Here is a 14,926-nt window from a genome sequence, read left to right as displayed (position 1 = left end):
GAGACCTCCAGTCTGGTGACTGGTGTATACAGGAGACCTCCATTCTGGTGAATGGTGTATACAGGAGACCTCCAGTCTGGTGACTGGTGTATACAGGAGACTTCCAGTCAGGTAACTGGTGTATACAGGAAGCCTCCACTCTGGTGACTTGTGTCTACAGGAGACCTCCAGTCTGGTGACTGGTGTATACAGGAGACCTCCACTCTGGTGACTGGTGTGTACAGGAGACTTCCATTCTGGTAACTGGTGTATACAGGAGACCTCCAGTCTGGTGACTGGTGTATACAGGAGACCTCCACTCTGGTGACTGTTGTATATAGGAGACCTCCAGTCTGGTGACTGGTGTATACAGGAGACCTCCATTCTGGTGACTGGTGTATACAGGAGACCTCCATTCTGGTAACTGGTGTATACAGGAGACTGCCGTTCTGGTGACTGGTGTATACAGGAGACTTCCAGTCTGGTGACTGGTGTATACAGGAAGCCTCCATTCTGGTAACTGGTGTATACAGGAGACTGTCGTTCATGTGACTGGTGTATACAGGAGACCTCTAGTGTGGTGACTGGTGTGTACAGGAGACCTCCAGTCTGGTGACTGGTGTATACAGGAAGCCTCCACTCTGGTGACTGTTGTATATAGGAGACCTCCAGTCTGGTGACTGGTGTATACAGGAGACCTCCAGTCTGGTGACTGGTGTATACCGGAGACCTCCAGTCTGGTGACTGGTGTATATAGGAGACCTCCAGTCTGGTGACTGGTGTATACAGGAGACCTCTAGTGTGGTGACTGGTGTATACAGGAGACCTCCAGTCTGGTGACTGGTGTATACAGGAGACCTCCAGTCTGGTGACTGGTGTATACAGGAGACCTCCAGTCTGGTGACTGGTGTATACAGCAGACCTCCAGTCTGGTGACTGGTGTATACAGGAGACCTCCATTCTGGTGACTAGTATATGCAATTGACTTCCTATCTGATAGGCAGGGGCGGGAGGCGGGATGTCAATGGTGTTAGAATGCCAATGGGTGGCTGCGTGGCATCACACGCAGCCGCTGCGACCCAGAACATGGCGGGAGCTACTTGGCTGGTGCAAAAACATTGCTGCCGTGCGATGCTTTCGCACCTGTGCTGGGGGGAGGGGGGGGTGTTAGGGCCTGATATGCAGGACAGACTAGCCCTGTGCTGGGCGTCTCCCCGCATGTCAGAGAATCTGATCATAGTTGTGCTACATTTAGCACATCTATGATCAGGTGTGAATCACCCCCTCTGATATGTACAGTATATAGTGCTGAACTCCCACTTTTCTTCCATTTATATTAGAGATGAGCGGGTTCGGTTTCTCTGAATCCGAACCCGCCCGAACTTCATGTTTTTTTTCACGGGTCCGAGCGACTCGGATCTTCCCGCCTTGCTCGGTTAACCCGAGCGCGCCCGAACGTCATCATGACGCTGTCGGATTCTCGCGAGGCTCGGATTCTATCGCGAGACTCGGATTCTATATAAGGAGCCGCGCGTCGCCGCCATTTTCACACGTGCATTGAGATTGATAGGGAGAGGACGTGGCTGGCGTCCTCTCCGTTTAGAATTAGAATAGATTAGAGAGACACTTGATTTACTAATTTTGGGGAGCATTAGGAGTACTCAGTAGTGTACAGTGCAGAGTTTTGCTGATAGTGACCAGTGACCACCACTTTTATTTATAATCCGTTCTCTGCCTGAAAAAAGCGATACACAGCACACAGTGACTCAGTCACATACCATATCTGTGTGCACTGCTCAGGCTCAGGCCAGTGTGCTGCATCATCTATTATCTATATAATATTATATATATCTGTCTGACTGCTCAGCTCACACAGCTTATAATTGTGGGGGAGACTGGGGAGCACTACTGCAGTGCCAGTTATAGGTTATAGCAGGAGCCAGGAGTACATAATATAATCCGTTCTCTGCCTGAAAAAAGCGATACACAGCACACAGTGACTCAGTCACATACCATATCTGTGTGCACTGCTCAGGCTCAGGCCAGTGTGCTGCATCATCTATTATCTATATATAATATTATATATATCTGTCTGACTGCTCAGCTCACACAGCTTATAATTGTGGGGGAGACTGGGGAGCACTACTGCAGTGCCAGTTATAGGTTATAGCAGGAGCCAGGAGTACATAATATATTATATAGTGAGTGACCACCAGACACACAGTGCAGTTTATTTAATATATCCGTTCTCTGCCTGAAAAAAGCGATACACACAGTGACTCAGTCAGTCACATACCATATCTGTGTGCACTGCTCAGGCTCAGGCCAGTGTGCTGCATCATCTATATATATTATATATCTGTCTGACTGCTCAGCTCACACAGCTTATAATTGTGGGGGAGACTGGGGAGCACTACTGCAGTGCCAGTTATAGGTTATAGCAGGAGCCAGGAGTACATAATATTATATTAAAATTAAACAGTGCACACTTTTGCTGCAGGAGTGCCACTGCCAGTGTGACTAGTGACCAGTGACCTGACCACCAGTATATAATATTAGTAGTGTACTATCTCTTTATCAACCAGTCTATATTAGCAGCAGACACAGTACAGTGCGGTAGTTCACGGCTGTGGCTACCTCTGTGTCGGCACTCGGCAGCCCGTCCATAATTGTATATACCAGTGACCTAACCGTGGTTTTTTTTTCTTTCTTTATACATACATACTAGTTACGAGTATACTATCTCTTTATCAACCAGTCTATATATTAGCAGCAGACACAGTACAGTGCGGTAGTTCACGGCTGTGGCTACCTCTGTGTCGGCACTCGGCAGCCCGTCCATAATTGTATATACCACCTAACCGTGGTTTTTTTTTCTTTCTTTATACATACATACTAGTTACGAGTATACTATCTCTTTATCAACCAGTCTATATATTAGCAGCAGACACAGTACAGTGCGGTAGTTCACGGCTGTGGCTACCTCTGTGTCGGCACTCGGCAGCCCGTCCATAATTGTATATACCACCTAACCGTGGTTTTTTTTTCTTTCTTTATACATACATACTAGTTACGAGTATACTATCTCTTTATCAACCAGTCTATATATTAGCAGCAGACACAGTACAGTGCGGTAGTTCACGGCTGTGGCTACCTCTGTGTCGGCACTCGGCAGCCCGTCCATAATTGTATATACCACCTAACCGTGGTTTTTTTTTCTTTCTTTATACATACATACTAGTTACGAGTATACTATCTCTTTATCAACCAGTCTATATATTAGCAGCAGACACAGTACAGTGCGGTAGTTCACGGCTGTGGCTACCTCTGTGTCGGCACTCGGCAGCCCGTCCATAATTGTATATACCACCTAACCGTGGTTTTTTTTTCTTTCTTTATACATACATACTAGTTACGAGTATACTATCTCTTTATCAACCAGTCTATATATTAGCAGCAGACACAGTACAGTGCGGTAGTTCACGGCTGTGGCTACCTCTGTGTCGGCACTCGGCAGCCCGTCCATAATTGTATATACCACCTAACCGTGGTTTTTTTTTCTTTCTTTATACATACATACTAGTTACGAGTATACTATCTCTTTATCAACCAGTCTATATATTAGCAGCAGACACAGTACAGTGCGGTAGTTCACGGCTGTGGCTACCTCTGTGTCGGCACTCGGCAGCCCGTCCATAATTGTATATACCACCTAACCGTGGTTTTTTTTTCTTTCTTTATACATACATACTAGTTACGAGTATACTATCTCTTTATCAACCAGTCTATATATTAGCAGCAGACACAGTACAGTAGTTCACGGCTGTGGCTACCTCTGTGTCGGCACTCGGCAGCCCGTCCATAATTGTATATACCACCTAACCGTGGTTTTTTTTTCTTTCTTTATACATACATACTAGTTACGAGTATACTATCTCTTTATCAACCAGTCTATATATTAGCAGCAGACACAGTACAGTGCGGTAGTTCACGGCTGTGGCTACCTCTGTGTCGGCACTCGGCAGCCCGTCCATAATTGTATATACCACCTAACCGTGGTTTTTTTTTCTTTCTTTATACATACATACTAGTTACGAGTATACTATCTCTTTATCAACCAGTCTATATATTAGCAGCAGACACAGTACAGTGCGGTAGTTCACGGCTGTGGCTACCTCTGTGTCGGCACTCGGCAGCCCGTCCATAATTGTATATACCACCTAACCGTGGTTTTTTTTTCTTTCTTTATACATACATACTAGTTACGAGTATACTATCTCTTTATCAACCAGTCTATATATTAGCAGCAGACACAGTACAGTGCGGTAGTTCACGGCTGTGGCTACCTCTGTGTCGGCACTCGGCAGCCCGTCCATAATTGTATATACCACCTAACCGTGGTTTTTTTTTCTTTCTTTATACATACATACTAGTTACGAGTATACTATCTCTTTATCAACCAGTCTATATATTAGCAGCAGACACAGTACAGTGCGGTAGTTCACGGCTGTGGCTACCTCTGTGTCGGCACTCGGCAGCCCGTCCATAATTGTATACTAGTATCCAATCCATCCATCTCCATTGTTTACCTGAGGTGCCTTTTAGTTGTGCCTATTAAAATATGGAGAACAAAAATGTTGAGGTTCCAAAATTAGGGAAAGATCAAGATCCACTTCCACCTCGTGCTGAAGCTGCTGCCACTAGTCATGGCCGAGACGATGAAATGCCAGCAACGTCGTCTGCCAAGGCCGATGCCCAATGGCATAGTACAGAGCATGTCAAAACCAAAACACCAAATATCAGTAAAAAAAGGACTCCAAAACCTAAAATAAAATTGTCGGAGGAGAAGCGTAAACTTGCCAATATGCCATTTACCACACGGAGTGGCAAGGAACGGCTGAGGCCCTGGCCTATGTTCATGGCTAGTGGTTCAGCTTCACATGAGGATGGAAGCACTCAGCCTCTCGCTAGAAAACTGAAAAGACTCAAGCTGGCAAAAGCACCGCAAAGAACTGTGCGTTCTTTGAAATCCCAAATCCACAAGGAGAGTCCAATTGTGTCGGTTGCGATGCCTGACCTTCCCAACACTGGACGTGAAGAGCATGCGCCTTCCACCATTTGCACGCCCCCTGCAAGTGCTGGAAGGAGCACCCGCAGTCCAGTTCCTGATAGTCAGATTGAAGATGTCAGTGTTGAAGTACACCAGGATGAGGAGGATATGGGTGTTGCTGGCGCTGGGGAGGAAATTGACCAGGAGGATTCTGATGGTGAGGTGGTTTGTTTAAGTCAGGCACCCGGGGAGACACCTGTTGTCCGTGGGAGGAATATGGCCGTTGACATGCCAGGTGAAAATACCAAAAAAATCAGCTCTTCGGTGTGGAGGTATTTCACCAGAAATGCGGACAACAGGTGTCAAGCCGTGTGTTCCCTTTGTCAAGCTGTAATAAGTAGGGGTAAGGACGTTAACCACCTCGGAACATCCTCCCTTATACGTCACCTGCAGCGCATTCATAATAAGTCAGTGACAAGTTCAAAAACTTTGGGTGACAGCGGAAGCAGTCCACTGACCAGTAAATCCCTTCCTCTTGTAACCAAGCTCACGCAAACCACCCCACCAACTCCCTCAGTGTCAATTTCCTCCTTCCCCAGGAATGCCAATAGTCCTGCAGGCCATGTCACTGGCAAGTCTGACGAGTCCTCTCCTGCCTGGGATTCCTCCGATGCATCCTTGCGTGTAACGCCTACTGCTGCTGGCGCTGCTGTTGTTGCCGCTGGGAGTCGATGGTCATCCCAGAGGGGAAGTCGTAAGCCCACTTGTACTACTTCCAGTAAGCAATTGACTGTTCAACAGTCCTTTGCGAGGAAGATGAAATATCACAGCAGTCATCCTACTGCAAAGCGGATAACTGAGTCCTTGACAACTATGTTGGTGTTAGACGTGCGTCCGGTATCCGCCGTTAGTTCACAGGGAACTAGACAATTTATTGAGGCAGTGTGCCCCCGTTACCAAATACCATCTAGGTTCCACTTCTCTAGGCAGGCGATACCGAGAATGTACACGGACGTCAGAAAAAGACTCACCAGTCTCCTAAAAAATGCAGTTGTACCCAATGTCCACTTAACCACGGACATGTGGACAAGTGGAGCAGGGCAGGGTCAGGACTATATGACTGTGACAGCCCACTGGGTAGATGTATGGACTCCCGCCGCAAGAACAGCAGCGGCGGCACCAGTAGCAGCATCTCGCAAACGCCAACTCTTTCCTAGGCAGGCTACGCTTTGTATCACCGCTTTCCAGAATACGCACACAGCTGAAAACCTCTTACGGCAACTGAGGAAGATCATCGCGGAATGGCTTACCCCAATTGGACTCTCCTGTGGATTTGTGGCATCGGACAACGCCAGCAATATTGTGTGTGCATTAAATATGGGCAAATTCCAGCACGTCCCATGTTTTGCACATACCTTGAATTTGGTGGTGCAGAATTTTTTAAAAAACGACAGGGGCGTGCAAGAGATGCTGTCGGTGGCCAGAAAAATTGCGGGACACTTTCGGCGTACAGGCACCACGTACAGAAGACTGGAGCACCACCAAAAACTACTGAACCTGCCCTGCCATCATCTGAAGCAAGAAGTGGTAACGAGGTGGAATTCAACCCTCTATATGCTTCAGAGGTTGGAGGAGCAGCAAAAGGCCATTCAAGCCTATACAATTGAGCACGATATAGGAGATGGAATGCACCTGTCTCAAGTGCAGTGGAGAATGATTTCAACGTTGTGCAAGGTTCTGATGCCCTTTGAACTTGCCACACGTGAAGTCAGTTCAGACACTGCCAGCCTGAGTCAGGTCATTCCCCTCATCAGGCTTTTGCAGAAGAAGCTGGAGGCATTGAAGAAGGAGCTAAAAGGGAGCGATTCCGCTAGGCATGTGGGACTTGTGGATGCAGCCCTTAATTCGCTTAACAAGGATTCACGGGTGGTCAATCTGTTGAAATCAGAGCACTACATTTTGGCCACCGTGCTCGATCCTAGATTTAAAGCCTACCTTGGATCTCTCTTTCCGGCAGACACAGGTCTGCTGGGGTTGAAAGACCTGCTGGTGACAAAATTGTCAAGTCAAGCGGAACGCGACCTGTCAACATCTCCTCCTTCACATTCTCCCGCAACTGGGGGTGCGAGGAAAAGGCTCAGAATTCCGAGCCCACCCGCTGGCGGTGATGCAGGGCAGTCTGGAGCGACTGCTGATGCTGACATCTGGTCCGGACTGAAGGACCTGACAACGATTACGGACATGTCGTCTACTGTCACTGCATATGATTCTCTCAACATTGATAGAATGGTGGAGGATTATATGAGTGACCGCATCCAAGTAGGCACGTCACACAGTCCGTACTTATACTGGCAGGAAAAAGAGGCAATTTGGAGGCCCTTGCACAAACTGGCTTTATTCTACCTAAGTTGCCCTCCCACAAGTGTGTACTCCGAAAGAGTGTTTAGTGCCGCCGCTCACCTTGTCAGCAATCGGCGTACGAGGTTACATCCAGAAAATGTGGAGAAGATGATGTTCATTAAAATGAATTATAATCAATTCCTCCGCGGAGACATTGACCAGCAGCAATTGCCTCCACAAAGTACACAGGGAGCTGAGATGGTGGATTCCAGTGGGGACGAATTGATAATCTGTGAGGAGGGGGATGTACACGGTGATATATCGGAGGGTGAAGATGAGGTGGACATCTTGCCTCTGTAGAGCCAGTTTGTGCAAGGAGAGATTAATTGCTTCTTTTTTGGGGGGGGTCCAAACCAACCCGTCATATCAGTCACAGTCGTGTGGCAGACCCTGTCACTGAAATGATGGGTTGGTTAAAGTGTGCATGTCCTGTTTTGTTTATACAACATAAGGGTGGGTGGGAGGGCCCAAGGACAATTCCATCTTGCACCTCTTTTTTCTTTTCTTTTTCTTTGCATCATGTGCTGATTGGGGAGGGTTTTTTGGAAGGGACATCCTGCGTGACACTGCAGTGCCACTCCTAGATGGGCCCGGTGTTTGTGTCGGCCACTAGGGTCGCTAATCTTACTCACACAGTCAGCTACCTCATTGCGCCTCTTTTTTTCTTTGCGTCATGTGCTGTTTGGGGAGGGTTTTTGGAAGGGCCATCCTGCGTGACACTGCAGTGCCACTCCTAGATGGGCCCGGTGTTTGTGTCGGCCACTAGGGTCGCTAATCTTACTCACACAGCTACCTCATTGCGCCTCTTTTTTTCTTTGCGTCATGTGCTGTTTGGGGAGGGTTTTTTGGAAGGGCCATCCTGCGTGACACTGCAGTGCCACTCCTAGATGGGCCCGGTGTTTGTGTCGGCCACTAGGGTCGCTAATCTTACTCACACAGCTACCTCATTGCGCCTCTTTTTTTCTTTGCGTCATGTGCTGTTTGGGGAGGGTTTTTTGGAAGGGACATCCTGCGTGACACTGCAGTGCCACTCCTAGATGGGCCCGGTGTTTGTGTCGGCCACTAGGGTCGCTTATCTTACTCACACAGCGACCTCGGTGCAAATTTTAGGACTAAAAATAATATTGTGAGGTGTGAGGTATTCAGAATAGACTGAAAATGAGTGTAAATTATGGTTTTTGAGGTTAATAATACTTTGGGATCAAAATGACCCCCAAATTCTATGATTTAAGCTGTTTTTTAGTGTTTTTGGAAAAAAACACCCGAATCCAAAACACACCCGAATCCGACAAAAAAAATTCGGTGAGGTTTTGCCAAAACGCGTTCGAACCCAAAACACGGCCGCGGAACCGAACCCAAAACCAAAACACAAAACCCGAAAAATTTCAGGCGCTCATCTCTAATTTATATCTGTTTTCTAGGGCTGCCTTAAGGCCTTTGAAAGTTTCCTTAGTGAAAATGGAAAAATAGTTGGAGGTGTCGCCCTTGGAATCTGCGGCCTGGAGGTGAGTTATTGATCTCAGTTATTTATGATAATGATTTATAAGTTAATATAGACTAGTATAGATTGCCGATGCATTGCTATTGATAAGTTACAGCAGGAATATTGCCCAGTATAAATTACTTGGGTATTTCTCAGTATAGATAACAGGAGTATAGTTATTAAAAGATTACAGGAGTATTGCTCAGTATAGATTATAACAGTATTGCTTGTCACATATTGCAGGAGTATTGCTTGGTATACAAACCTGGAGTATTGCTAGGTATAGACTATAGGAGTATTGCTCGTTACACATTGCAGAAGTATTACTCAGTATAGAGTACAATGCTGGAGTATTGCTAGGTATAGATTTCAGGAGTATTACACAGTGCAGGAATATAGGGCCCGATTCAGACCTGATCGCTGATGTGCGAAATTGCACAGTTGCCGATTATCAAATGACTGCGCAGATGCGTCGCCAAACAGCGATAGAATGGTAAGAAAATTTTGATTGCAAGGTGATTGACAGGAAATGGGCGTTGTGGGTGATAACTGGCCGTTTTCTGGGAGTGCCAGGGATAGTGCAGGTGTTCCCAAGCGTTTTCAGGGCAAGTGTGTGACGTCAGCTCCAGCCCCGATCAGCCTGTTTGTATGGCACTGTGGGAGTAAGTCCTGGGCTACGCACACACTGCACAGACTGGAAAAATCACTTGATGTTGAGTGAGGTGCGAACGGATTTGCAGATGTCCGCTGTCTGGCGGAATTATCGCACGGCGTACACATGCATTCGCACACTTGCACATGGCGGTGTTTCACTCTCGATAGGCCCGATTCAGACCTGATCCCTGATGTGCGCTTTTACCAGTGACGTGCGGTGGGGCGAGACAGGTGAGGCAGAGCCTTTCCTGTCATACTAACGTTTGTGCCAGAGTTTTGACTGTATAAAGCAGGGCTGGCCAAACCGGTCCTCGAGATCTACCAACAGTACATGTTTTCCAGGCCTCCTGGAGATCTGTAGAATTGTCAGTTAGGAATGAATGCAGCACATCTTAATTAGTAATGACTACACCTGTGCACTAGCTAGGTGGTCTGGAAAATGTGAACTGTTGGTAGATCTCGAGGACCGGTTTGGCCAGCCCATGTATAAAGTATATGAAAAATACAAAGAATATGTATGAAATATCTTCTTTGCATTATTGTAATAATTTTTACAGGCAAAACTCTGGAGTAAAAAGTATATGGCAGGTGAGGCAGTGCCTCACCTGGCTAACTTTTCCGCACATCTCTGATCAAAACTCACCAAATTTCCAGGAGTTTATACTGCTGCACCTGTTTATAATGCCCAGATGGACGCTTTGGCTCATATATTGCATATAAATCTGGCTCTGGTGCTAGCCAGTGCCTCCTGAGCCATTTGCCTCACCGCACGTCCCTGATTTTTACAGCAGACTGCAATCAGAAAGCCACCGCCCATAGAGACTGAAAACCCGCCCCGTGCAAGTGTGTGACTGTATGTGTACGCCGTGTGAAAATTTGTCCTGTGCTGGGCGTCCCCCCGCATGTCTGAGTAAAGAGTAGTAGGTGGGCGTTTTTTCGCACTTCTGCAACTCATACTGAATTAGGTCCACAGTACAATGCAGGAGTATTGCTTGGCATATATCGCAGGAGTATTACCAGGTATAGGTTACAGGAGTATTATTTGTACTCTTGCAACCTATACAGGAGTACAAATAATAGATATTGCAGGAATAGTGCGAGGCAAGCTCTATACCGTTTTATTTATTCTTTTTTTGTAAACTCAGTTTAATATATATACTGTCAGTGGAGCTATATTAAACAGAAATATCCCATTTAGTTCTTGTGACTGTAATTTCTGGTAACAACTACAAAGTAGGTGTATATTGTTTGTTTCTGGGATGGTCCACGATACAGTGTGACTGCAGGGCCTACTGTACAAACATACATAGATAGGAACTTGCTACAATATTTCTGCTGAATACGCTCACAATTGCACCAGTAATGATGACACTGTAGAATTTCTTATTCTAAAAACACTTTCTTCTGTGCTTTTCAGATACATGTTTATATCATCAGCCAGAGTTGTATCTTTCTGTTACCCTGAGATGAAACATGAAATGCAGACAGCACATCAGTAGAAATAACCATCTCTGCCTGATGATATAAATACATGGCTGAAAAGTAGGGGAGACAACTTGGAAGTGGAACAAAAGGGCAATGTAGTTAAAAGGCATTAGTCCAAACTGCGACCCTCCAGCTGTTGTGAAACTACATATCCCAGCATGCCCTGACACAGTTTTGCTGTCAGAGAATGCTAAAGCTGTGTCAGGGCATGCTGGGATGTATAGTTTCTCAACAGCTGGAGGGCCGCAGTTTGGACATGCCTGCATGATTAGAGAATTACTGGCTGCATATGTGATTAGTTGTGCATCTTAGGCATGTCAGTAACCCGCTCTTTCTGTCTCTACCTTCCAGCTGGCAGCCATGATTGTCGCTCTGGTGTTATTCTGCCAAATTGGTGATAAATAAATATATCAGCTGATCCCCGCTCCGAAACATGTAGGATTTGATAGTGGTAGTGAGTATGACTGCAGGAGTTGCTGAGGCTAAAATATCTGTGTGGGCGACGCTAAAATGAACATAGTAAATTCTCCTGTAAGAACTTGTCATGAGGAGCCTGGTCCGGAGATGGCAGATTGGTGACCTGGTATCTGTGTAGATGGCAACATCAATGATGCATACCCGTACTACTCACCACCATGGTACAATGCCGCGTGTTCTGGGGTTTATGCACTTTTACTTTTCTTTCCTTATTGACTTTATGAAATCAAATGATTGTGTTAGCACTTTCTAACTCGGAGATGCAATGTGTAACAACCCGCACATTCTTCACACCAGCAATAACTTCCTACTGTAGAATGCCAGTGACTACGTTGTACATACAGAATATATACAGTACCAAAATGTATAACTCCTACAACACTAGAACTATTGTAAATGATAAATCTTTGTGTAACTGAGTCACTCTATTATTGGAAGGAAATATGCCTACCTCCTGCCTGTGTCACCCTGTGGTGGGAGGGACAAACACCATGTCACATAGCTCCCTCCTGTCTGTGTCACCCTGTGGTGGGAGGGACAAACACCATGTCACATAGCTCCCTCCTGTCTGTGTCACCCTGTAGTAGGAGGGACAGACCCCATGTCACATAGCTCCCTCCTGTCTGTGTCACCCTGTGGTGGGAGGGACAGACCCCACGTCACATAGCTCCCTCCTGTCTGTGTCACCCTGTGGTGGGAGGGACAGACTCCATGTCACATAGCTCCCTCCTGTCTGTGTCACCCTGTGGTGGGAGGGACAGACTCCATGTCACATAGCTCCCTCCTGTCAGTGTCACCCTGTGGTGGGAGGGACAGACCCCATGTCACATAGCTCCCTCCTGTCTGTGTCACCCTGTGGTGGGAGGGACAGACACACACGTAGCTCCCTACTATCTCATACCTCCCAACATAACCCTCTCCAGGAGGACATAATGCTCTGCTCCTGGACTTCCCTCTTAATTTTTAATTGCCATCACCTGTGGGGAAACACCTTTCTTATCCGTTAACAAGTTCAAATCAAGTGCCGCCAATTTTAAATTAAAAGAAAAGTCCAGAAGCAGAGCATTTTGTCCCTCCTGGAGAGGGTCATGTTGGGAGGTATGCTATCTGTGTCACCCTGTGGTGGGAGGGACAGACCTCTTGTCACATAGCTCCCTCCTGTCTGTATCACCCTGTGGTGGGAGGGACAGACGCCATGTCACATAGCTCCCTTCTGTCTGTGTCACCCTGTGGTGGGAGGGACAGACCCCACGTCACATAGCTTCCTCCTGTCTGTGTCACCCTGTGGTGGGAGGGACAGACTCCACGTCACATAGCTCCCCCTGTCTGTGTCACCCTGTGGTGGGAGGGACAGACCCCATGTTACATAGCCCCCTCCTGTCTGTGTCACCCTGTGGTGGGAGGGACAGGTATTCATTCATATCTGCCAACAGTCCCGGTTGCATAATTGTTACAGTTTAGGTCCCACCAAGATCTGCACAACCCTCCACTGAGATATCACCTGGGTACAGCTACCAGCAGCATCACCCGGTCTTAGTGCTAAGTCCCCGCAGAGCATTCTCCAAGTTACCTGTGTTGTGACAGTGACGCACGCTGTAAACACATCCAGCACATATCGTCCTTGCCAGATGCAAACTACTGATTGGCTTCAGTATTCCCTGGGTAAATTGCAAGATATAAGAGCTGTTTTGCAGCTAATTGATGCCTTAGGGATGCTGGCCACGCCATAACGCCAATACGTGGGTACTTCTAACAATAGTTTGACATGTTACAACCCTTTAAGCAATAATGGGCCGCAGTATAGAATAATCTGTTAAATATATTTTTTAAATGACCAATTGAATATCTTCTAGGACTTATGAGACCGATAAAATACACCCACAAAAAATGAAAACGGTTTTAAAATGCTTATTGGAAGTGTGTGTCCAATATAGAACAAGAGCAACATGCAAGTTCCTTGCCGACCGCAAACAGAGGAGAGTTACACCCAGCTGGGTACCAGCAAAACACATGTGGTTATATATCGTGCCAGTGGCGGTAGCGATGGTGCATCGATGGTGGACTGCCTAGAGCCACTGGCGGTGCTACTACGTACAGAGTAGACGCACAGTGTAACCCTCGGGTTACTGAGGATGGGCGAGATATCCGTGCAGCTGCAGACAGTGAAGTTGCATCCAAGGACGCAGCCACTGGCTCCAGCACGCTTAGAGAATGGTGGCGACATTAGTGCGTACAAATTGATCCATCCGTTGACGGACCACACTTTCCGTGACATGGTCATTTGTGGGTGGTACCTGGGCAGTGACCATGTAAACGCACGGAACTTATCCATCTCGTGGGAGTACGAGGCCTGTTTCTGGTGGAACAACATGGGGTGGGTGCAAGTCCGGTTACTAATGTTGATGCCTGCGTTGCGGACATACGCATAATGGGTGGGATCAGCTTCTACATGCAGGCGCACAGAGTTCCAGCATGCACTGTCGGACTCGCGCATAAAGAAGCAAGTAGCCCGCTGTGGCCCTACAGAAAAGTGGCCCCAGATGAGTCCGACTCAGGTCTGTAATGTGTGTTATACTGCGTGCATACGGTCTATATATATTGTGGTTTGTGCAGATCAGGGGAATGTTCTACTCTGTGTTATTTTCCAGTCAGGAATGTTGTTAGAGATGCATATTGGCCATTTGGGTATAACCTGCTGCATCCTCACGTTACCCCGGGCGATGGAGGAATAAATGGAGAGGATGTGGGGTGATAATGACACATCAGACCACTCTGCATAAATAATGGACACCCAACATAGACCTTATAGGTGCTGTTTGCTTACATCTAGTAGGGAGTAAGCTAAGTCCCCATTTCTTGGTACCATTTATCTCGACACTGTCTACTACAGTAGTATTGTAAATCTGTAAATTTTGGGGTTTTATTACCTTTGTATCTATGATGAGATATTTGCAAAAAAAAAAAATTGTACATTCTACTTCCTGTGAATAAAGAGAGATTTCTGAATCACGCTGTTTGTATATTTTATTTCAGTCACGTCTTTCAGACGCTGGTTTGCGACGGACGTTGCTATTTTTCGCACTGCGCAATATTGAGCAGCTATGGGCGATACAGAGGGGATACATACAAATCATCATCTTTATTGTCACCGTTTTAGCAGCAAGATCATACAGCATCCTGTTATAATGCCGACACGGTTACAGTGACTTAAATAAACATTATAACAGTGGGCCTAATTCTGAGTTGATCGCAGCAGCAAATTTGTTAGTAGTTGGGCAAAACCATGGCCCTCATTCCGAGTTGTTCGCTCGCTAGCTGCTTTTAGCAGCATTGCACACGCTAGGCCGCCGCCCTCTGGGAGTGTATCTTAGCTTAGCAGAATAGCGAACGAAAGATTA

The 14,926-nt window shown here is 46.7% G+C and overlaps 1 protein-coding gene across 1 annotated transcript in view; it reads left to right on the top strand.

The window, feature by feature from the left end:
• The window catches only part of LOC134936265 (tetraspanin-1-like), a 117,976-nt gene extending 103,442 nt beyond the window's left edge, over positions 1–14,534 (top strand). The window contains exons 9-10 of the mRNA XM_063931273.1: positions 8,851–8,934; positions 11,403–14,534. Coding sequence (XP_063787343.1) covers positions 8,851–8,934; positions 11,403–11,456 — 138 coding nt within the window. The 3' untranslated portion in view covers positions 11,457–14,534. The remainder of the gene's footprint in view (positions 1–8,850; positions 8,935–11,402) is intronic.
• Positions 14,535–14,926: the final 392 nt, after the last annotated feature.

Source organism: Pseudophryne corroboree, chromosome 6 (genome assembly GCF_028390025.1).
Source record: "Pseudophryne corroboree isolate aPseCor3 chromosome 6, aPseCor3.hap2, whole genome shotgun sequence".
NCBI lineage: Eukaryota > Metazoa > Chordata > Amphibia > Anura > Myobatrachidae > Pseudophryne > Pseudophryne corroboree.
This window is presented reverse-complemented; position numbering and strand designations above follow the sequence as displayed.